At 41.6% G+C, this 24,228-nt stretch overlaps 1 protein-coding gene across 4 annotated transcripts; it reads left to right on the plus strand.

The window, feature by feature from the left end:
* The first annotated feature begins 2,068 nt into the window (after window positions 1-2,068).
* Window positions 2,069-21,435, plus strand: ZNF596 (zinc finger protein 596). Of its 4 annotated transcripts, none has more exons than XM_047854746.1 (6): window positions 2,069-2,239; window positions 11,583-11,643; window positions 13,693-13,819; window positions 14,544-14,639; window positions 19,529-19,629; window positions 21,119-21,435. In XM_047854746.1, the coding sequence occupies exons 2-6, from the start codon at window positions 11,608-11,610 to the stop codon at window positions 21,146-21,148; spliced, it is 390 nt and encodes a 129-aa protein (XP_047710702.1). In that variant the 5' UTR covers window positions 2,069-2,239; window positions 11,583-11,607; the 3' UTR covers window positions 21,149-21,435. The 4 variants fall into 4 exon arrangements, with proteins under 4 accessions (XP_047710702.1, XP_047710701.1, XP_047710704.1 ...); XM_047854745.1 differs by lacking the exons at window positions 19,529-19,629; window positions 21,119-21,435 and adding exons at window positions 15,112-15,194; window positions 15,625-18,266; XM_047854748.1 differs by lacking the exon at window positions 19,529-19,629.
* Window positions 21,436-24,228: the final 2,793 nt, after the last annotated feature.

Genomic DNA, 24,228 nt, shown 5'->3' on the forward strand with positions numbered 1-24,228 from the left:
GAGTAGGAAGTGTTGATCCATATCGCAAGGACAAGAAGGTTTTCCTTTAGGCTTTAGGCCACGTTCGCAAAGCAGATGTACAGGCCATGTGTGGTGGAATCAGGGTTGGGGTTTGAACAAGTTTATGTACAGTTATGCTGACCTAGAAAGAAATCTAAAATGGTTTCCTTTGTATATTAGCCCTTTAGAAAGTTTTCGTCTCATCAGTACAATGATACCTTTCGCATACCAGATTTAATTCCTGCCTCCAGGGAGAAAGAGAAGGGTCTGAGTGTCCTAGCATAGCCTGTCTCCTAAGTAATTCTTTTTTTTTTTTTTTTAATTTTTTTTTTTTTCAACGTTTATTTATTTTTGGGACAGAGAGAGACAGAGCATGAACGGGGGAGAGGCAGAGAGAGAGAGGGAGACACAGAATCGGAAACAGGCTCCAGGCTCCGAGCCATCAGCCCAGAGCCCGACGCGGGGCTCGAACTCACGGACCGCGAGATCGTGACCTGGCTGAAGTCGGCCGCTTAACCGACTGCGCCACCCAGGCGCCCCAGTAATTCTTATTTAAGGAGCACCTGGGTGGCTCAGTCAGTTGAGCATCCAACTCTTGATTTCAGCTCAGGTCATGATCTCACCATTCATGAGCTTGAGCCCTGCATCAGGCTCTGTGCTGACAGCATGGAGCCAGTTTGGATTTCTCCCTCTCTCCCTCCCTCTCTCTCTCTCTTTCTCTCTGCCCCTCCTCTGCTCGCACTCTCTCTCAAAATAAATAAACTTTTTAAAAAAGGGATTTTTACTTAAAATAATCAATATGTCATTGTGGTACATTTTGGAGCAGGCTGCCCCTAGCCCCCACAATATCTGGCCAGATCCCGTATCCTCCAGTAACCCACAGCTGATGTATGATCGCCCTGGACGATCTTCAGCAAGAAACCTATTAGTCATTGTTGTCACAATCCCCCTTAACCCTCATATTTCATCTTATTTATTTTCTACCCACTGACGCCCTGCCTTTGCTCCTTAGCTATACCGCCAGGCTGTATTCAGAATTGAGTCCAATTTCCCCCTCTGCACTACAAAATCCCACTTGTGGAGATAGCCCCGCTGCCTGAAAAAAGTATCCGTAACTGTGCTTTAACAAACGTCACTGATTTTTTTCTTAAACAATTACACACTTTGAGATAGCTCTGGGAGTCTCCCCGGGAAAACGTGAAGCTGCAACACCGACGACTTAACGACCCAAAGCGATTCTCGGTGGCACCCACGCTTCTCCCCAAATCCTGGACACTCAGCCTCCCGCTGAGCACCCCCTGCTCTGGGCCACGTCCCGCCTCTCCCGCCGGCTCTCCGCCAACAGCACAGACCACGCCTGTCCTGCTCGGCCCACTAACTAGCGCCAAGCGCGGCCGCCGGGGTCCCGCGACACCCGTGCCTCCAGCCCGGCGTGTCCAGTCAACCGGGGCTGTGCACAAACCTGTCACCCTAGCGCGGACATACTGGCGCGTACAGTGTAAGAGGCCTCTGGGCTCTAAGTCTCACCTGGAACTGCCCGAAACAGTCACTGCAGGCAGCCGGCTCCTGGGACACCAAACACCCCCAAACCCACCTGAACACGCAGCCCGCGTCCCGTGGGACGTAAGGAGCAGGACCGGAAAGGCGGGAGGGAGGGGGACGCGACCACACCACAACCCGGCCCCGCCCCACCCTCGCCACGTCCAACACCGACCCCGCCCCTCCGGGGACGCACCCTCCCTGTTCACCCTACCTAGGCCCCGAACCACGCGGCCAGGTCCTGCACCGAACCCGCCCCACCGCTTACGTCTCCTTCTGGTCTTTGCTCATCCTCCCTACACGGGCCCCACCCCTCCGCTTCTGCCCCTTTCGGTCTCAGTTCAACCTCACTAGGCCCCGCCTCAGGCTGGCCACGTCCGGCACCGGCCCCACCCCCACCCCACTCACCCTCCCTAGGCCCCGCCCCACGCTGGTCACGTCCTACACGGTCCTCGTGACGTTCCGTCCACTCTCCGCTCACCCTCCCTAAGCTCCTCCCCACGCTAGCCACGTCCTACACCGGCCCTGCCCCTCCACTGTTGTGCGGTCCCCGCTCTCCGCTCACCCTCTCTCAGTGCGGCCCCACGCTGGCCCGCCCCTCCGCAGACGTCCGGTCCCCTCTCTTCCTCCCCAGGCCACGCCCTTCGCGTAATTTCTTACTAACCCGGAAGCGGATTTCCGGAAGAGCAGGTATCGCTCGGTAAGTGAATTGTGATGTTTGAGGTTTACCTCAGCCCCTTCCCGGCCCCGTTCTCCATACCCGGCGCCCAAGGATTCCTGCCACTTACTGGTCCCCGCCTCAGGCCCCGTAGCCGCCCGTCAGTCCCGGGGGGAGTTCAGCGTTGCCCTGAGACGCTCGGGACGTCGATCCCAACGCTCCTCGGTCCTCTGGTCCGTGTCCGTTTCCGGTTGAAGTCTTTCGGAGGCCTCCCACAGAACCCAGTCCTCTTCTGAAACCCTCGCCATCCTCGTCCTCCCGCGGCCGGAAGCACGGTCACCGCGTCAGCGAGGCTCGTGGGCCCCGGCCTGACGGCAGAGACCGATCCCGTGCTGGGAACCCCCGTGTACTTAACGTCCCAATCCTGCTCCCGCTGGCTGTCTGACGCTGTGTTTGCCCTGTCCACATCCCACTGGAAAAGGGAGCTCTTCCTGGGCAGAGATCAACTGTGATCCCATCCCTTTGAATGTCCAGTTGTGTCCGCAGGATGAGGATGCAAGAGGCACAATATAGAGACGGAGGGAGTAAGGGAGAGTCAAGTGGAGGATGGGAGGTGGGTGGTTACAATGGACTTTCACAGGAACAGTGACAGTGAGAAAGAAAGTGACCTGGGGAGAAGATAGTTCATTATGTGAAAAGAGACAAAAAGATCAGTACGGAAATAGGGACAGAGTATGTAATCAGACTTTGACCAACAGTAGCATTGGGCGATAGGAGGTTGGATTGCAGTCTCATTAATTTTTTTTTAATTTCTAAATTTCTTTCCCTATTAAATTATTTGTCACATTCAAACTATGAGGCCACAGTGCTTTTCCTGTCCGCTGTATACTGAAAGTGTTTTGCTGATTAGTAAATAATTTTACAATATTTCTGTGTGCAGTTGTTGGAGATACTGATGATTTTTGTCTTGACATTCAAAACAAAGTTTAAACAGGTATTCTAATATTCAACATCTTCCTTTTTCTCGATATTTTAATTATATGGTCTGAGAGCTAAGGTTTCCAACGAAGTTTATGATTTCTTTGAATTCCCTTTGCCCCTTTTTTGTTGTTATTCTTTCACCAAATATCGTGGGATGGGCTGTATAGTCCTGGAACCTTTGTTCTGACTTGTCTCATCATGATAAATACATTGCTCAAAGGTACTTCCATACCTGCCTGACCTTGTACGTTTCCTCATGCCAATAATTAGGTCTTAATATTCCATTTTTGATGTGTAAATGTGATGTTCTGGTAAAAAGAGAAGTTAAAAGCTTTTAACCAGTATGAGTAAAACCATGAAATAGAGAAGCTGCTCTTGCTCCGGAGAAATACGGGCAGGAATTTTTAGGAGCAGGGGTGAGAAGGGCAAGCCTTACCATTCACTATCAAATGCAGTCCAACTCATGTATAAGGCCAGTAATGGTTACCTCCACTGGCCTCCTTTTCACATCTCTGCCTGGCCCAAAACACACACAGCACAGGGAAGCTGGGGAGGGAAAGCCCAAGAGTTTTATAAATAATCGCTGAACAAAGGTGTCTCTCTCGTGAGGAGGTGAGACTTGGCTCTGTGATGGAAAGGCAAAGCCCTTGGGATGTTAATGGATGGAAGGGAGCCTGGGAAGCTCAGAGACTGGAGAAAAGGAAAAGCCTGCACATCCTTCCCTGGTGGTCCTGTGTTCAGCGTACGCTACAAGAGTGCAAGGATTGTGACTTGAATGGGACACAAAGACTCACATTCCCACGGCTACCACGTGGCGTGTGGGCTTCACCAGGATTCAGGGTATTGTGAGGCACAAGGTAACATGTGTTCCTCTCCATTTACAAGTTTATTGTCCCTGTTCCCTGGTGGGAGAGTAGAGAGTAGAGGACCATCTATTCCACGCGCTGGTTTTCCTCCCCACTTGAGTGCTCGTAGCCCAGGAATGGGACAAGTTATTCAAAGACCTGGTTGGCATGTTTTCCAAACTGGAAAAGTTCATTTATCTGATTATTACCCTCTCCTTCCTGAAATGGTGTTCTTAGGACATTCTGATCTCTGACACTCAGGTGTCCTGCCGGACACATTTCCTCACTCACCCACGACTTTCCCTCAGAATTCTCCCCACTCCAGACCAGTTCCATCTCTCTGTGAGCCAGTGACATAGAACTTGTGAAGTGGCTCTGTTTAGGGGGTCTTTGTGAGAAGTGCTTCATGCCCAGACGTCAAGTAGGGAAAGGACTGGACACCATGGTATCAGTGAGGGTTGCCCATACATACTGTGCACCAAATCTGGATGTACTGTTAGCTCTTCACACACCAGGATTAAAGAAAATGCACACATTAGTAGTGACTCTCAGGAGTGCCTGAAAAATCCTGGAAAAGAATGCCAATAAGGGGAAATTTGTTGCACCCAATTGTGTGATGTATTTGAAGGTTAACAAAGTGAATGTGTGCATTTGAGCTAAAACTATTAACAATTTGCAATAGAAGGCAGAGATTACACACCAATAGCCATGACAAAATACGGCGGCACTTCACACATGATGAGTGCTTTATTCACTAATTGTTATTTAAAATCAACCTAAATGTCTGACATAAAGAGGGTTTTAAATTGTTAACAGCACATCGATCCCAGTGAGATTTAGTGTTCAAGGATCTGTAAAGAATCAACGTCTCTGCAGATGGCTGAGGGTTTCTACACTCTGGGTAAGTAGGAGTTTGCTGGGCCAAGAAGTAGCACCTTTCACGTTGTGATAGATTCTGGCCCAGTGACCCCCCCCCCCCCAAACTGCAAGGAAATCTTTATCAGTGACCAACTCTTGAGGCATCCCCCCCTGCAAAACCCAGGAATTAATTACATATATACATTACGTGCATACATACATACAGATTTGGATGAAATGACAACCCTTTGTTTTTATTTTCGTTTCACTAGACATATGTATAATTTTTTTTTCGTTTTTGTAGACCTATGTATAATTAATTGTTTTTCCAATTCTTTATTTATTTATTTTGAGAGAGAGAGAGAGAAAGAGCACAAGCAGGGGAGGGGCAGAAAGAAAGGAGAGAGTCAGTCCTAAGCAGGTTCCATGCTGTCAGCACAGCCTGATGTGGGGCTCACTCTCACAAACGATGAAATCATGACCGGAGCTGGAATCAGGAGTTAGACGATTCGACTGAGCCACCTAGGCACCCCTCTAATTCATTTTTGATGTGCATTTACATACTATTTTTTATTTTGTGGTTTAACGATATACACACAGGCACTTACACACTTTGGTATTATGTTTTTGTGGTGAAGCCAAAATCCTTTCTTCATGCTTTTTATTTTTCCTGTGGAAGGCATCACCTATTTCACATTTAAAAGTGTTATGTCCCATTCAGTTGTAATATATCATTGAATATTGTTTATTTTAAGTACTTCATTTCAATTGTGTTAAAGTTTCAGATAATGTAGCAATGCCTGGATGGCTCAGTTGGTTAAGCGTCTGACTTTGGTTCAGGTCACGATCTTGCAGCTGGTGAGTTTGAGCCCCACTCTGTGCTGACAGCTCAGAGACTGGAACCTGCTTCAGATTCTGTGTGTCTTTCTCTCTTTGCCCCTCCCCTGTTCATGTTCTGTGTTTCTCTCAAAAATAAACATTAAAGTTTCAGGTAATGTATTTTCAGATAGAATTTGACCTACTTTCGTGTTTTTTCTGTTCCACATTGTTTTGGCTATGGCCCCACCCAAAATCAAAATTGACACAAAATTGACTTTTAAGATAATTCTCAGTTTGTATGTGAATACATAAAATTTAAATTTAAATTTAAAAATGTAAATTTTTAAAAATTTAAAACTTTTACATTTAGATTGCACCGAATTTCTGTAGTCACTGAGGTTTTTATGTCATGATGTCCTCTAGGTTAAGAATTGGTTTGGCAGCTTTACTCCTGTCATATTATGTCCTCAAAAAGTTTTAAAGACATTTTTATGTGGGTCTACAAAATTATTTCAAATGGAAGCCATAATATTTTGCTGTTGTAAGTAGACTTTGTGTGTGTGTGTTTGCTTAGTTTTTAAACTATATTAACTAAGCAGTATTGATTTCAGTATATTAAGAGTAGCTTTGTGTACTTTTAAAAATATTTGTATTAAGTATGATCATTAAAAAGGCTTCTGTTTAGGGGCGCCTGGGTGGCGCCGTTGGTTAAGCGTCCGACTTCAGCCAGGTCACGATCTCGCGGTCCGTGAGTTCGAGCTCCGCATCGGGCTCTGGGCTGACAGCTCGGAGCCTGGAGCCTGCTTCGGATTCTGTGTCTCCCTCTCCCTCTGACCCTCCCCCATTTATGCTCTGTCTCTCTTGGTCTCAAAAATAAATAAACATTAAAAAAAAACAAAACTGGGGCGCCTGGGTGGCCCAGTCGGTTAAGCATCCGACTTCAGCCAGGTCACGATCTCGCGGTCCGTTAGTTCGAGCTCCGCATCGGGCTCTGGGCTGATGGCTCAGAACCTGGAGCCTGTTTCCGATTCTGTGTCTCCCTCTCTCTCTGCCCCTCCCCTCTTCAGGCTCAGTCTCTCTTTGTCCCAAAAATAAATAAACGTTGAAAAAAAAAAAATTAAAAAAAAAAAAAGGCTTCTGTTGTTTGGAATTTGAAACCCTGTCTTCAAAGAACAGCTCCTGTTCCGGTTCTTTGGCTCTTCTCTTCCTCTCTTTTACTTGCCCTGAATCCAGCATCCTGTGCAGTGGTGAATGGCTGCAGCCCTCACCAGCCCTCCTTTCTCAGCCTTCGCTTTAGTGAGACTGCTTCTTTCTCTGCTGCTGAATATGGTTGCTGAGCTTTTCTTGATCAGCAAGAATTATTCCCCCCCATTTGACATGATTTTTAAAGATTTGAAGTCATTTTGAAAGGTCATATGTTTTTCTAAGGGTCTGTTGATGTGATCTAATTATTGGGGTATTTAAAATTATTTAATGAAGGTAATATGTTTTCCAGTATTGAAGCATTCATTATTGCAATAAACTACACTCGACAATGTTGTATAAGTGCTTTGGGAGAAATCACAAATCCATTGTATGGATGGAATCTGATATATATAGTTTATGTATTAAAATTGGCTGATGGCATTGTTCTTCTTTGTGAATGAATATTCATAACATTTTCTTGGAAATTAACCAATTTCTCCTATATTTACAATAACAATATAATTCCTGTTTTTCTTACATTTAAGTTACTGCTTTTAAATGAATACATGGTCTGTTTTATTTGCCAATGTTATTTTTTTCATAAGTCCTTTGTAATTGCTTGATTTCACTGTGCAGACTTTTTATTTCTGTCAAATTTGTTTTCTTCATTTCATTCTTTATTTACTCTTTTTATTCTTCTTTTATAAATATGTGGTTTATTTGTGAACATCTGAAAACTGAAAAGTCTTCTTTCCTTTTTTCTTCTCTTGGTTTATAAGTGTTTTTAAACTCATTGAAGGTTTTGGCTTTAACTCTTCTCCAGAGGCTTAAAATGTACAGCAATGCTTGCTTGCTTTACACTGTGGCCAACCAAATGCAAAGGTTACATCTCTAAGAAAATATCTTCAGGTTATATGGTAACATAGTGTTGCAACTTAATATTTATGTCTTTATTGTATTTTAAATGCATTCAAGGAGGAAATTTTTTTTTAAGTACATACACAGCCTGACTCATGATTAGCACAAAGTCTGACTCATAATTAGCGATCGATAATAACTGACAAACTCAAAAATGTATTATTTTTATACTTCCTTTTCTTTTGTTCTTATATGCTTCCACTGCTTTCACTGTCAACACCCTATGCCAGACAAATACCTAAGTATGAAAATTAATCAAACTCTTCCTAATTGCTTTACTGCATTCTTCAGCAAAGACTAATTTGCAAACAAATATCTGTTCCTATTTCTTGCTTGCAATTCTCCAGTGGCTTCCCATTAGCTTTAAAAATTGAAAGAAAGACGAGTCCAATTACAATGACCTTTGGGCCCTGAAATCCACCTGCCTGCCACCATCTCAGGTTTATCCCATTGCTCAGCTGCCTGCCAGTATGTTCTCCTTCCCTGGGCACCCTGGGCACTGCAGTGTGTCTGCAGTGTTAACGCTTGCTCCCTCATGAGGGTGGGGAGGGTGCAGGTACAGGGGTGAGCTTATTTGTATCTCTGCTGAACTTTCTAATGCTTTCCCAAGTAAAATTTTAAGGTATCAGATAAATGATATGTGCATTTTAAGAGTGTTTCCCCACTTCCGCAAATGAAATGTTTTAGTATATGTATATAGAATATCCTTGTCATTATTTCTTTAAAAATCTCTAGTTCTAAACTAGACAACTCCTCAAGAACAGATGATCTCTCTGCTTTATTCGCCCATGTAATTTCATTGTTTGGTATAGTCTTTGACTTGAAACATATTTATTTAAAAATGTTTAAATGTTTAGTTATTTTGAAAGAGAGAGAGACAGCATGAGTGGGGGAGGGGCAGAGAGAGAGGGAGACAAAGAATCTGAGGCAGGCTCCAGGCTCTGAGATGTCAGCACAGAGCTGGACGCAGGGCTCGAACTCACAAACTGTGAGATCATGATCTGAGCGAAAGCTGGATGCTTAACTGACTGAACCACCCAGGTGCCCCTTGAAACATATATTTATTAATGACAAAAGGAGATCATCACTTTTTTCTCAAAGACTCAGATGTTGCAGTAAATAGGTTGAAAAGACAGAACATATCAAAGATACATGAAAATCAAAACATTCGTCAACTAATGGTTTTCTACTAAAATATACTAAAGATCTTTTGCTGTCAGAAGATTAAAATGTTTAGAAAACCACAAAGTATTTCTTTTCTTAATTTTTTTAATGTTTATTTATTTTGGGGAGACAGAGTACAAGCAGGGGAGGGGCAGAGAGAGAGGGAGACACAGAATCTGAAGCAGGCTCCAGGTTCCCAGCTGTCAGCACAAAGCCCAATGTGGGGCTTGAACCCACAAAGTGCAGGATGATGACCTGGGCTGAAGTCGGGCGCTCAACCGACTGAGCCACCCAGGCGCCCCTACAACAAAGTATTTCTTATGGCATCCTACCTGAAAGGAAAATACATTGCATGATTTTTCCTCCAAAATAATATATTCTATTAGGAATGTCTTAATATCTTAAAATTTTTATTCCTTTGCCATCAGTTTAAAATATATACTATTTAGAGACAGTAGAAATTCCATGGTTGTCAGAGGGTGAGGGTGGGGAAGAGGAATGGGAGTGGTTTAATGGGAACAAGGTTTCAGGTTTAGAAGACGGAAAGAGTTGTGGGGGTAAATGGTGGTGATGTTACACAACATTATGAATGTATTTAACACCACTGGATCATACACTTGAAAATGATTAGAATGAGGGGCACTTGGACTGGAGCAGAGCTGTCAGTGGAACGTGTGACTCTTGATCTCAGGGTTGTAAGTTCAAGCCCCACGTTGGGTGTAAAGATTGTTTAAAAATCTTAAAAAAAACCATGATTAGAATGGTAAATGTTGTATGAATTTTACCACAATAAAATAAAATAGAAAAATATCCTACTTATAGTAAAATCAATTCTTACAGTGATTGTTCACTCTGGAAATAAAACATCAAGTTATATAATTCATTTACTTAGTGGAAAAATCTCATTTTTGGAAAGTGGGGGGAGAAATCAAAGAGTTCAAAGGCATGGAGAAGATTTGAAATATTTAAGGAACATGGAAGACTTACTAGTTACCAAACAAGAACAGTGTTGCCAGATATATGTGGATGCCACTGTGAGTTGTGACTTCACATATAGAGAAGGGTCAGTATTCTAATGCTGTGCTGCCAGATACAGTCATGGAACAGGCAGGTATTTGGAGTCCCTTTCTGTTGGGGCCTTGATTAGCAGATATAATGAAAAAGACATAAATGACGTTAGTCTGGGCAAATATCTATCGAAATGGGTGACAGAATTAAACTGGGCAGTAACAATGAGGAGGGCTGGAGGCTAACGTTTAGGAATTCTGGCAGTGCCATGGTTCTTACGTGGTAGAAAACATAGACACAGGGACAAATTTTATGAAAAAAACCAAGGAGAGTAAGATAAAAACAGGGTGGCACCTCTGATCGTTAATGTTAGGGGTACTATTCCAGGTAAAATCTGGGTGGGATGTGTAACCCTTAAAGAATCTGATATTAGGAGGCAGGAAAGGAAAATTCAAATTCTACCTATACCACTTTCTAACATATGCTTATGTGTATGTATATGCTGGTGTGCGTGTAGTTGTGTCCTATGACTAAAGTTTCCTGGACTGATGATGATGGCATTGATTAATAAATTAATAACAAAACCATAACTAGCAGAATTATTTTGAGAAATAAATGAACAACTGTATGTAAATTTCCAAGCACAAAGCCACATAAACTAAAACTATTGTTGTCTTGATGTGAGATACAAATGGGTGAGTTGAACCCACTTATGTTTATGACTTATTATTCTCATTTCTCCATGAAATATACTTACTTACTATGGATGTTTTAGGGGGAGGATTTACAATTTATAAATGTTTTCAGAGATATACACATACAGAAAATCGAACCATGAAATTCAGGAAAGTTGTATCTAATGCAGATTTCAGTGAACAATTTTCTAAAACTTTAGTTGGAGTAAATAAATGCCCTCCTAAAATCCTTTCATTGTATAATTTCTGGGAGTATTGCCCTGTAAAGATTGTTAGACATGACAATAATGCCATAACCCACATGTTCCTACAGTTTTCTGATGCAGGGGATTTTAAGGGTTAAATATGTGGCATGGGTGTCATTGATCCTCAAAATGAAGTAAGTCACTGAATTGATTAACCTTACCATAAAATGCATTCTTAATTCTGTTGTTTCATAACCAAACCCATTCAGAACAAATCGAAAGGTAAATGTTGAGGGAGTGATATTGCTGGAGACCCTTCAGAGGGCTGAGGGCAGGGAAGAATAGGAATGGAGTGAGATACCAGAGGGCTGAGGAGCCAAGGAAAGTGCTAGTCAGTACACAAACTAATCCCTCAGCCTGAGAACTTTCACAAGGGTTCCACATATGCCAGAAATCCTATTTTGGAATCAGGAGGAAGTGGGTTTTCACATTCTTCCTAAATTGAGGGTACTTCTATCTTCTCTCCAAGCAACAAGAGTCAGAGCCTTAACTTTTTCCCTGGTAGTGGAGAGCCATCCCCCTGCAACCCCATTTCCTTTGGAGTACAGTGCATGTTTCTGTCGTTTGTGCTGGGGATCACTTCCAGGTAAAGAACTGGGGCTTCATAACAAGTGGGTATGGAAAATGTGGGCAACTGGAGTTTCATGGCTCCTTTCTCCTTCCTCAGCTTTGCCTCCTGTTGCTTGGACTATATGAGTGAAAACCCAGAAGACAGAATGGAATCACAAGTGAGTAGGGAATTATTCTTTCTACTGACCTGTCCATTGCCATCATATGGCTATGTATCTCCTACAAGCATTCATGTTCTAAGTACACTCACGTTTTTCAAGAATCTGAACTTGAAGTTTTCTAAGAACTATGAAATTAAGGATTCTTCATGTGATAATTTCCTTCCCAATGTTACACTAAGATATCAGCCTAGTTTAATGCCGGGTATTTACAAGACAGGTATCAGAGATTTTCTTTTTCCATATCCATCCCATGGCCTTCTTAGCACCAAAAATACACTCATTAACCATTTTATTGACTATATTGGGCTTAGGATTGAGGTCAGTGCAGGTGATAAAGATGATTAAGAGCAAAACCTTACAGCCCAATAGTTAGGCAGCTGTTCCCACAGGTGAGCTCCAATGCAGTATTCTATGTGCTTGCTGCAGGGAGTGCTAATTAATATTGAGGGAAGATGAATGGTGGTCATGCTGGAGAAGCCAATGAGGAGTCATTCTCTTTTTTTCCCCCAAATTTAAACCTTGTAAAAGTTTTGATAGAATGTATTTGTACTTTTTGAAATTTATGAAAGAGAAAACAAATTCTCATTACTTCTCATGTACCAAATCCTACTTTTCCCCTCTTTGTAATTTCCCTCTGTTCAGATTTGGTAACTGGAAACAATGTATAGGGAGTATGGTTTTCTTAGTTTTGGCTGTAATTCAGTAAAAGGAGCATAAGAGGTAAAATAAAATTTAAGGACCTCTGGAAACTTTTGATGAAGAGAAAAGAACAATACTGGCTTTAAGTATGCTTGAACTGAGACACAAGATAAAGAAACAAAAAACAGTGTTAACTGCCATTGGGAGGACTCAGGCCATAGGAAGTGTCAGGAAATACTGTCTTTCATTACACAAGTCTCAGAGCCTCTGGCTTGTGCTCATGAACCATTTAGCTTTATACTTTATAATGAACAATGTAGTTATGTGAAGATTAAAGGATGTGCCTGCTGATCTCCCATCTTGTATGAATTCTTTTCAGTTTTGCAGAATTATGGACAGTGCTTCAATATCATCTGACATTTATTGAATAATAAAACTAGAAGTTGTGTTTAGTGAAATATTTGCTAGGGGTGCCTGGGTGGCTCAGTCACTTGAGCATCCAACTCTTGATTTCAGCTCAGGTCATGATCTTACAGACCTGAGTTTAGGCCCCATACTTGGGACTCTCTCTCTCTCTCTTTCTCTCTTTCTCTCTGCCTCCCCCACACTCACTCACGTGCGTATGTGTGCGTGCACATGCTCTCTCAAAAGCATTTAAAAATTTCTAAAAATTAAAAAAAAGAAATGTTTGTTCATTAGCAGTTTGCTATGTCATTGGATCTTTAAGAACTCGTAAAAAGTCACTACACCATTTCATGGATGATGAAACTGAAGTCATAAAGAGGAATAATCTAATCATAGTACTTAAAAAGTGGCAGGTTGTATATAATGAGTCCATAGATTTTTTGAAATTGGTGGAGAATAGTGTTTTAAGTTTTCAGGAGAAACTTTTATACTCATGATGTGAAGGCCTTTTTTTTTTTTTAATAAAGTTTATTTTGAGACAAAGAGAGGCAGCACAAGTGGGGTAGGGGAAGAGAGAGAGGGAGAGATTGAGAATCCCAAGCAGGCTTCACACTGTCAGCGCAGAGCCTGATGCAGGGCTCAAACTCACAAAACTGTGAGGTCATAACCAAGAGTCAGACACTTAACCAACTGAGCCACCTGGGTAACCCGAACTGGAAGTCTTAATTACACGTTTATTGGGAAATTCTCGGGTTATATTATGCCACATCTCACTTGATATCTCTTTATAATGAAAGTTATGTATTTAGAATGTGTATGCCTGTGGGTCTATCTGAAAGTCAGATGTCCAGGTGTGCACTGCAAACGATGACCAAACCCAGCATCCTATTTGAATGTTCTGTACCTGCAGCCCCCACTTCCTTAGTGCTGTTACATATACCACCCTCCCCTGAATATTGGCAGAAATGGCCCTGTCTGAAAACAATGTCCATAATGCTCTAGGAATCAGTGACCTTTGAGGATGTAGCTGTAGACTTTACCCAGGAAGAGTGGACCCTACTGGACTGGTCCCAGAGAAAACTCTTCAGAGATGTGATGCTGGAGAACATAAGTCATCTAGTCTCAGTTGGTGAGTCTCTTACTATTTATCATGTATGTATACGTTTATCCATTCACTCATTCATTCAACAGCCATGTAGAAGAGCTTCCTCATTTCTCACCGCAGATTCTGTCTTGATTCTTTCTTAACTCTCACAACTACCTTACAGCAGTCTTCTTCACATTTTACTTTAATTTTTCATCCCACTAGAATGTAATCTTCCTCACACAATTTCATGCCATTCTTGCTACTTAATCTCCAGAACACTCAAACAGTGGTGAGAACTCATTATTTTTGAATTGATAACTAAATGTATTGACTTTTTAAAAAAGAATTTTTTTTCCTGTGGGGGCTGTGGTTATATCAGACCACAGTATTAAAACAAAACAAAAAACTTTTCCACATAGAATCTAGATGTTTCTGGTGGAGTTACTATTTATTGGATTTGTTTGGGATACAGTATTTAAACACTGTGAGACCTTGTATCTTCTTACTGTATTAAAATATCGAAGATTGCACGGTTTGTCTTTGAACTTGGTTGGGTGTCAGTAATAGGTCCTTCATGTCTTTGGGAACAAGTGAAGAGTTAAGCTTTTGTTGGTGAAGGACTATCCATGTTGTTTCCAACATATTCTTCCCTGGGATGACTTTTAGAGGTTACCTTATTCTTTCTCATTAGTTGGCCCTATATTGATGATCATGTACTGTTTGGGGCACAAAACCCAAAATTTGATTATCTTTTTTCTACTAACAGGCAAACAACTCTACAAATTAGATACAATTTTCCACTTGGAACAAGGAGAGCAACTTTCCACAGAAGGGATAGGTTTGCTGCAATGCCAGAGTCTAGGTGAGCTACATGAAGAGCCTAGTCAGTGAGTGAGTAGGCCCTAAGAATCATGAAATGAAATTTAGTGACTTTTTTTTTAAGATAGACAATGTGATGGGGGCAATTTCTTCAGATGTTGACATTAGACTTTATAGGCGTCAATTTCTATTCTGTCTTTGGCTTGGGGAGGGTAATAGTTATGTACTTACTGGTTACAATTCACAAAAATGTCCCTGTTTCTTTCTTCTATGAAGATTTTCCCTCTCTTTTCATTCCCAAATTGTCATCTCCATCTTATGTTTCTCATATTTCAGTCCTGAAAATGTCAACTGCTGATGTCCTATAATTGTTTCTTCTTAAAGTATTCCTTAATTTGGCATTTTTCCTTCCCATCTCTGTTAGTATTTGAAACCTATTCAAGTGAGCATTTAGTGTCTTCAGCATTTTAATTCCCTCAGTGTCACTGTGGCAATTTTTTCCCCAATCTTTTCAGATAGGGAAGATGATCTTAAAAAACAAGAAATAATATTCATGCAACATATCTACAAGAAGGACACGACATTAATCAGTGCAATGGTAAGCTTTAAGGGTGTGGACCTGTTCTTACAAATGATGTGGGTATTGAATAAGTAAGGAATTGGGCATAGTTACGCAACCATAATTGAGATTGGAATCAAGGGCTTTCACAGTAGGAAGTTTTGGTTAGTTTGATTTTAGGGAAGAAATTAATCTGAGGTGAAAACCATACTTGAGTTCTTGTAAAGAGATAGCTGCACAATCATGACTTAAACCTAACAGTTGAAACGTAATAATGATATCTGTGCATTTGGGATGCTACATAAATCTCTTTGCTTGCTGGAATGTAATACCCTGTGTTTACGTAACTAATATAAAAAGTTTTGTAGGACTGTCACTGAATGATGGCTGTAGAATTTATACGTAGATGAAATGAAGGAATAAATATGAGCAAATTTTTAACAGTCTCTCATTTCCTTTCAAAAACCAGAAATCTCACACCCAAGAAGATCCTTTTGAATGCAATGATTTGGGAGAAAATTTTACTGAAATATTAACGTGGACTCAATATGTGGTACCTAAAATGGGAAAGAATCCCTATATTGGCAACAAATGTGGACAAGACAGCAGTTATTTGACATCCATTAATATACATAAGCAGAGTCATGCTACAAGTAAACCATATGAATGTCATCAAGGTGGGAATGCCTTTATTCAAAGCTCTGCCCTTAGACAACCCAATAATACTCAAAATGGAGAGAAAACATTTGAATGTCATGAATGTGGGAAAGCTTTTGGAAAAAGTTCTAACCTTAGGCGACATGAGCTGATTCACACTGGAGTGAAACCGCATGGATGTCGTCTATGTGGGAAGGCCTTCACTCATTGTTCTGACCTTAGAAAACATGAGAGAATTCACAGTGGAGAGAAATCATATGGATGTCATCTGTGTGGGAAAGCCTTCAGTAAGAGTTATAACCTTAGGCGACATGAGATGATTCACGCTAGAAAAAAACCTCATGAATGTCATCTATGTGGGAAAGCCTTCACTCATTGTTCTGACCTTAACAAACATGAAAGAACTCACTTTGGAGAGAAACCATATGGATGCCATCTATGTGGGAAGACATTCAGTAAAACATCTTACCTTAGACAACATGAGCGAACTCATAACGGACAGAAACCGTATGAATGTCACCTCTGTGGGAAGGCATTCACTCATTGTTCTCACCTTAGAAAACATGAGAGAACTCACACTGGAGAGAAACCATATGAATGTCATCTATGTGGGAAAGCCTTCACTGAATCTTCTGTCCTTAGACGACATGAGAGAACACACACTGGAGAGAAACCGTATGAATGTCATCTGTGTTGGAAAGCCTTCACTGACTCATCTGTCCTTAAACGACATGAGAGAACTCACACTGGGGAGAAACCATATGAATGTCACCTATGTGGGAAAGCTTTCAATCACTCTTCTGTCCTTAGACGACATGAGAGAACTCACACTGGTGAGAAACCATACGAATGCAATGTATGTGGGAAAGCCTTCAATAGAAGCTATAACTTTAGACTGCATAAGAGAATCCACACTGGAGAAAAACCATATAAATGTTATGTATGTGGGAAAGCCTTCAGTAAATATTTTAACCTTAGACAACACGAGAAAACACATGTAAAGGTAATAAATGCAGAAGATTCACCACCTATAGCTTCAAACTATAAACACACTTGAGGGCCCAAACACCTAAGAAACACTTTGTATTTCTTACGTATGGGAAAGTACGTTTGTATTTCTTACGTATGTACGTATGGGAGAGCCTTTATTCATCCTTATGACTTCACTCAACTGAAGTTAATCCAAAATGGGAGAGAATCCATATATGGGCCATCTGTATGACAAAGCCTTTAGATAATGGACTGACCTGGGAGTCAATATATGACCTGGGAGAATGTAAATGAAGTGAGTGTGGAAGAATTTTCATCCACAGTTCTGTTAAAGTGGAGAAGTCACATGTCAGAGATAAATCTGTGTCAGTAATCAATGTAGACATACTTTTCATTTATCCTTTAAATAAATTGCACAGGAAAGATTCTAGATCAGTAATCACTTTGTACTCATTCAATTGAGCAACACACTTGCATGCAGAAGAAAACTCAGTGATGTGTATCTGCTAAACCAAGAAATAAGTGGGAAAGAATCATTACTGGGAAGACGAGAATTTTGTTGCCAAAGGGTTTTGTTCAGTGAGAACTAGGACATGAAAGTGGCTGAAGACATTTTGGAGTATCCTATTTCCTGAGTGCCTCATATACTTACAATAATCTCTGTAGTGACAAAAAACACTGGCAAAGCTGAAAGCAGAAGCAAAGACAATCTGACCTTGCCTATATCCCCATCACAACAGCTACAAATCCACAAATCACCAAGAATGAGACCTGGGAGTCCCAGCACCTCCCACATGCAAATGCAGAAAGCTAGGAAAGTAGTTGGTGCTTCTCTACTGCCAGGATAACAAGAGAAGGCCAAGTCATTAGTACTCATTTGAACATGATTAGTAATCCTGCTTCACAAGTAGCAAAAAAGAGAATGTAGATGCTTATTAATTTATAATATTATTATGAGGGAGTATGCAATGCCCTTTTCAATCCCCCACTTTATTTCTGTTCTTTGGTTTGAATATTATATATTGTTGTGTCCTCAAACTGACTTTTGTTTTCAGTGTGTAAAGTCTATTAAACTCCATTAATGTAGGAGGACATAGTTTCTGAAACCTAGAACTACTAAATTTCTCCATCTTTTCATGTTTCTTATAACTTCTTTTTAGTGTAATATAAAATTTTCCTAACTCCAGTCTCAAGATACATGTGGATTTGTTCATTTTGTCTTTTTTATTTTTCCATTACCTTTCCTGTTTTGCAATGGTCTGTTTTTTTTGTTGTTTTTTTGTTTGATTGATTTCACACGTGGTCTTAAAAAAAGGAAGGGGCTGAAGTTGATATTGTTTTACCTAGAGAAGTTTATTATTCTCTTACATCATTTCTTCCATTCAGGAATTGAAATAGTCATAAAAACGGGGCACCTGGGTGGCTCAGCTGGTTAAGCATGCAACTCAGTTTCAGCTCAGGTCATAATCTCAGTTTGTGAGTTTGAGCCCCACATCAGGCTTTGTGCTGACTGCAGGGAGCCTGGTTGGATTCTCTCTCTTCTGCTTCTCCCCTATTCATGCTCGCTCGCTCGCTCTCTCTCAAAATAAACTTAAAAATTACACTCAGGTTAGGTTACAGCTTTGATTTTATTCAAACATCCATGCCTTTCAGGTCATTCTTCTAAACTTATTGAAGACACCTTCTTAAGTACTATAAACTGAGAAGCTAAAATGCTTTCTTTTCCTCTGTATCCCCACCTAAAAAACCTATGGGGAAAAGGATCCCTGTATTGGACATTCTCTATATTTCAATCAGCCTATGCCAGCCCACATGTTTACATATCGATCTACTTGTTATTCCCTGGTAGTGAACTTCTATGAGTTTCACTGTGTGTACTAAGCAAATTCACCCAGGTGTGGAAATCAGATGACCTCTTCTCTTCCTGGAATTGTGGTTCTTACAGCCCTCTCTGATTCCACAAATCTCTGAATTTGGAACAATATAACTTTTATTTGAATCTTTAATTTCCTCTTGTGTGTCTTGTCTCTCTACTCACACATCTTACCTGGAAGCAGAAGCCTCAATATTTTGCTTAAACAAAGTGAAACTAGCATTGTGGCATCAGGCCTGTGAAACTTACTGGGGCCATGGTGAAGGGAAGGCCAGATCCTGACCAGTGAAAAACTAGAATCCAGGATCTGAATGGTTCAGAGCCGGGGAAACCTGTGTGCACTTGTGATGGGGGCTGTGAGTGGGAGGGTTGTTGAGTTTGGACACAACGTTGGGGACTGAGTTATGAAGATATGTGGTGGAAACCCTATAGGTTGGGGGATCAAAGATCCTAAACTCTCCACCAGGGGAAAGGACCAAGGCCACTTTGAGGCAACAATCCCAAGGTGAAAATGTGAGGTGATATGTGTTAGAGGAAGGAGGGGGAGGTACAGAAACACCTGAGAGTAGGCAGATGAGGCATGGACTGCTGACACTGGCCATTTGTTTCTCAAGGCCCAGCACCACCTGACCCAAGTCTCACAGTCCCTGCCCCTTCCTGGGTGAGGAGGGATCTTTGGCCACACCCCTCTTTGACCAACACCACCTGCCCTACAGTTTCCTGCTGAGCTAGAAGCAGATTTCCTGGAGCAAAGGTGCCACTCTAGTGGGGTGGACCAGGTGCTCCTGTCTTTGAGATTCAAATCCTGCATCCATTGGCCCCCTCCCCACCCATTCTCCACATCTGGTTGCAGGGGTCCCTGCAGACATCACAGTCCATGTACCTGTCCATACCATCATCAGAGAGGCCCACATCATCCTGAGAGGCTCAGGATACTGGTCGTTCTGCTGCCAGGTATGACTCATTTTGTTTCTGGTTAAGAAATAATGGGAAGCTATCCCTGTCTGCACTTTCTGCCTTTCGGCTTTTCATGGACTCCTGTCCCAATCAATGTCAGGTCACAATTAAGGGAAGTGGATTATTGCCCTTCACCAACCATCAAACCTGTTGGCACTTAAGACCACCCCCCAGATGCCATGCCAACCCCAGCCTTAGGACTCTGCAGACCCCAGTCCTCTCCTGAGACCCCTTTTTTGTCTTGGGAGCTGCACCCGGCTGCTTCTTAGGCCCTCCCTTCAGTCTACCTTAAAGGAGGTCCCTGAGCCTTGGACAGGGGAGGTCACCAACCTCTCCTGACATCCCATGTCCTGTCCCAAACTTCACCTTCCTTGCTGTGCCTGGCATGGTGTGTTTACATCCCCAGTGTTTCACTGGAAAGTGAACTCTTCCCAGGAGGTGGGCATCTTTAGTACATCCATACAGATGTCTGAGTTGCATGTGAGGACAAGGAAGAAAGAACATATCAAAGAGGGAAAACAAGTGAGACAGAATAAGTCAGAGAAAGTGAGGTGGAATGAAAGAGAGTAAAATAAAGGTTGGGTGGTGGGGGAGAGTGGGTCCAAAGAACTCATGAAGATATAATGGGAGCAAAATAAGTGATCTGGACGGGGCACCTGGGTGGCTCAGTCAGTTGGGTGTTCGACTTTGGCTCAGGTCATGATCTCGCAGTTCGTGGGTTCAAGCCCCACATCGGGCTCTGCTGACAGCACAGCAACCTGGAGCCTGCTTTGGATTCTGTCTCCCTCTCTTTCCCTCTCCTGCTCGTGCTCTGCCTCTCTCTCTCAAAAATAAATAAACATTAAAAAAAAATAAGTGATATGGACAAGAATCCGTGGGATAAATGAAAATAGATAAAAATGGGAAGAACAGAGATAGAAGAGGACAGAATAGAAGCAGGCCTTAAACAACAGCAGCACAGGGGACAAAGGGGGCGGATGCCATAATCATTACATTTTAAAAATTGTTCTAAATTACTTCTCCCTCAAAATTTATTGTGTCACATATGAAAAGCACTCAGTGTTTTTCAGTATAATATACTGGAAATATTCTTCAGTCCTTGTTAAACAATTTTGCATCATTTCAATATACAGGGTGTAAGGATATTAGATTTTTTATATAAATCAGTAAAACCTTGTTTAACCAGCTACTCTAATATTCAGCACCATCCTTCCTCTCCTTATGGGATCTTCGGACTTAATAAACAGTAAGCTCAACATTCAACATGATTAATAGATTGCATAAAGTCATTTCTGTAGCAGACTTTTCAGGGTTTCCTGGATCTTTTACTTATAATTTTATGCAAACATAAAAACTTTCCTTCGTACCCTCTTTTTTTGCCTTCCTGTGAAAGGACTCCCTATTTTGTTGTTATGAAATATTACTTTCTGAGAAAACAGACTTCATCAATATGCCAGAATAATTTTCTATTGTCTTCCTCTTAAAGAACACTGATTGGACAATCATCCATGGATGAAAGGGCCTGTGTGGAAATCCAGGAGTCCAGCGGAGAAGCTCCAGCACACTGTTGGAGCAAGAAAAAAGAAGACTGGATGCATTAAAAAGGACAAGAGCCCAAAGTTTCACTTTATCACCCTTCCCCAGGATGGCACATCTCAGTGGCCAAGAGGCCATCCTGGCCCATATCTTCTCCCATGGGGGAAAGGGACAGCATGTGAGTGACATGCTCCTCTAGCTGTGTGAGATGCTGCCAAAGAAACCCAGTTCTTTCTACAGTACTGGGATGTGCTGCATGACTTGGAACTGGGAAGCACCTGTGAGAAGAGCACATGGAGCTCTTTGAGGACCTCAAAGAGGTGTGGACCCTACTAACTCCATAGCAGACTCTATCAGGAAGCATGTCCATAAGCTGCCAGGGACACTGCACTTCTAGACACCCCAGTTGATATGAGTTCCCTCCAGTGCTCAGTACACATCTCCAAACCATGTGGTTAACTACCTTGAGTGCACTCCCAACTGTGTCCAGAGTGAGCACTTGCAGATGACTAGTGAGCAAGCAGACAAGACTGGCCCAACTCTATGGGGTTGTGAGTCAACACAAAACTGAAGCATTTAGCACCATACTAGGGAAAGCAACAGGGAGGCTCTCTGCATGTGATCTGGCTTTGCAGTATCAAGAGAAGGCATACAATCAGGAATTCCACCCCCGCTCCCACAACAGGGGACAAGAAATGCAGTGCAGGACTATACACAGAAAAGGTATGAGAAAGGATATAGCAAATACAAGATGTAAAAGAACATAAAAAATGAAGGAAACATGAAACTCCCAAAGTCACACAATAGTTTTCCAGCAACAACTACAAAGAAATGGAAATGTGCAAGTTTCCCATTAGAAGACTTCAAAACAGTTATTTGAAGGAATCTCAGTGAGCTACAAGAAAACACAGAATTCAACAGAATGAAGAAATCAGTACATGAACAAATTGGGAAGTTAAAGTGATAGAAATTTAAAAAAAAAATTTTTTTTTCAACGTTTATTTATTTTTGGGACAGAGAGAGACAGAGCATGAACGGGGGAGGGGCAGAGAGAGAGGGAGACACAGAATCGGAAACAGGCTCCAGGCTCTGAGCCATCAGCCCAGAGCCTGACGCGGGGCTCGAACTCACGGACCGCGAGATCGTGACCTGGCTGAAGTCGGACGCTTAACCGACTGCGCCACCCAGGCGCCCCAAAGTGATAGAAATTTTAAGAACTAAACAAACGTTGGAGAAGAATACAATAAACGAAATAAAAAATGCAATGGGGTACAGCAATAACAGACTGGATCAAGCAAAAGAAAGAATCTGTGAGTAGAAGAGAGGTCATTTGAAATCACCCAATGAGAGGAGACCAAACAAAAATAATGAAAAAGAGTAAAGAAAGAATATATTAACACAGGGTACCATTAAGACTTTATGTAAGTCCCACAGTAAGAGTTGGAGAAAGTGGCACACAGCTTATTTAAGAAAATAATGACAGAATTTCCCAAATCTAGGGAGAGAATAGGACATCCAAGTTCATGAAGCTCATAAATCCCTAAAAAAAAAAAAAATTCTAACCAAAGAAATTTCTAAGACCTCCTATAGTAAGACACCAAACATCAAAGGCAAAGAGAGAATATTGAAGGCAGCAAGAAAAGAAGTTTATCACTGAATGGGGCAGCCCCTGCTCCAGCAAGACTGTGAGAGTTTCTCAGCAGAAACCTTGTAGGCCAGGAGGGGGTAGACTAACATACTCAAAGTACTGAGGGGAAAAAAACCTGCCAAACTTAACATTTCACCTAGCAAAGGTCTCTTTCTAAATGAAGGAGAGAGAAAGACATTCCCAGATATACAAAGGCTGAGGCAATGCATCACCCATGAACTTCCCTACAAGAAACGCTGAAGGGAGTTGAAACGGAAAGGACACTAGTAACAAAAAGCAAAGAAGCAAAAAAGCACATAATGTAGTTAAATGCAGAATTCTACAATACAGAATTCTAACTGTATACAGTTATACAGTGACTCACTAACCACTTACTTCCAGCATACAGGTTAAAGGACAAAAGTTCTGAAAATAACAATAGCTACCATAACTTTTTAAGGACACACAATATGAAAAGAAATTATGATACTGAAAACAAAACATGAGGGGGAAAGTTAAGTTGCTTATCAGCTTACATTAGACTTACATCTAAATGATGTTTTATGTAAGTCTTACAGTAACCACACAGCAACAAAAAATACACAAGATAAAAAGGCAGGAATCAAAGCATACCACTACAGAAAATCATCAGTACACAAAGACAGGAAGAAAGGAACAAGAGAACTGCAGAACATCCAGAAAAGATCTAATAAGATGGCATTAGTAAACCTTGCCTATAATAATTATTTAAAATGTGAGTGGATTAAATTCTACAATAAAAAGGCATATACTGGCTGACTGGATTAAAAACAATTCCCAGGGGCGCCTGGGTGGCCCAGTCGGTTAACCATCTGACTCTTGGTTTGGGCTCAGGTCACGAGTTCATCGGATGGAGCCCCATATTGGGCTATGTGCTGACAGCATGGAGCCTGTTGGGATTCTTTCTCCCTCTCTCTCTGCCCCTCCTCCACTCGTGCTCACACACACTCTTTCAAAATAAACATTAAAAAAATATCCAAATATATGCTACCTACAAAAGATTCACTTCAGTTTTAAAGACACACACAGACTCAAAGTGGTGAAACAGAAAAACATAGTCCATGTCAATGGAAATCCTGAGAGAGCAGAAGTAGCTATACTTTTATCAGATAAAACGGACTTTAACTCAAAAGCTGTAACAAGAAACAAGACTATTATGTGTCGACACAGAGATGAGTTCATCAAGAAAATATAACGTGTTAGTATATTAAATGATATAATACTCAGACTAAAATCAACAGAATGTTTTTATAATAACAGAACAGGGGAAGATAAAGGTGATAACATGAAGATTTATATTTCAATGTATAAAAATTATAACTAAAATAGATCAAAGTGCACATGTTTGTGTAAATGACTGTGTGCGTGATAAAACTACAGAATATGAAATATGT

The sequence above is a fragment of the Prionailurus viverrinus genome, chromosome B1 (assembly GCF_022837055.1).
Source record: "Prionailurus viverrinus isolate Anna chromosome B1, UM_Priviv_1.0, whole genome shotgun sequence".
NCBI classification, from domain to species: domain Eukaryota; kingdom Metazoa; phylum Chordata; class Mammalia; order Carnivora; family Felidae; genus Prionailurus; species Prionailurus viverrinus.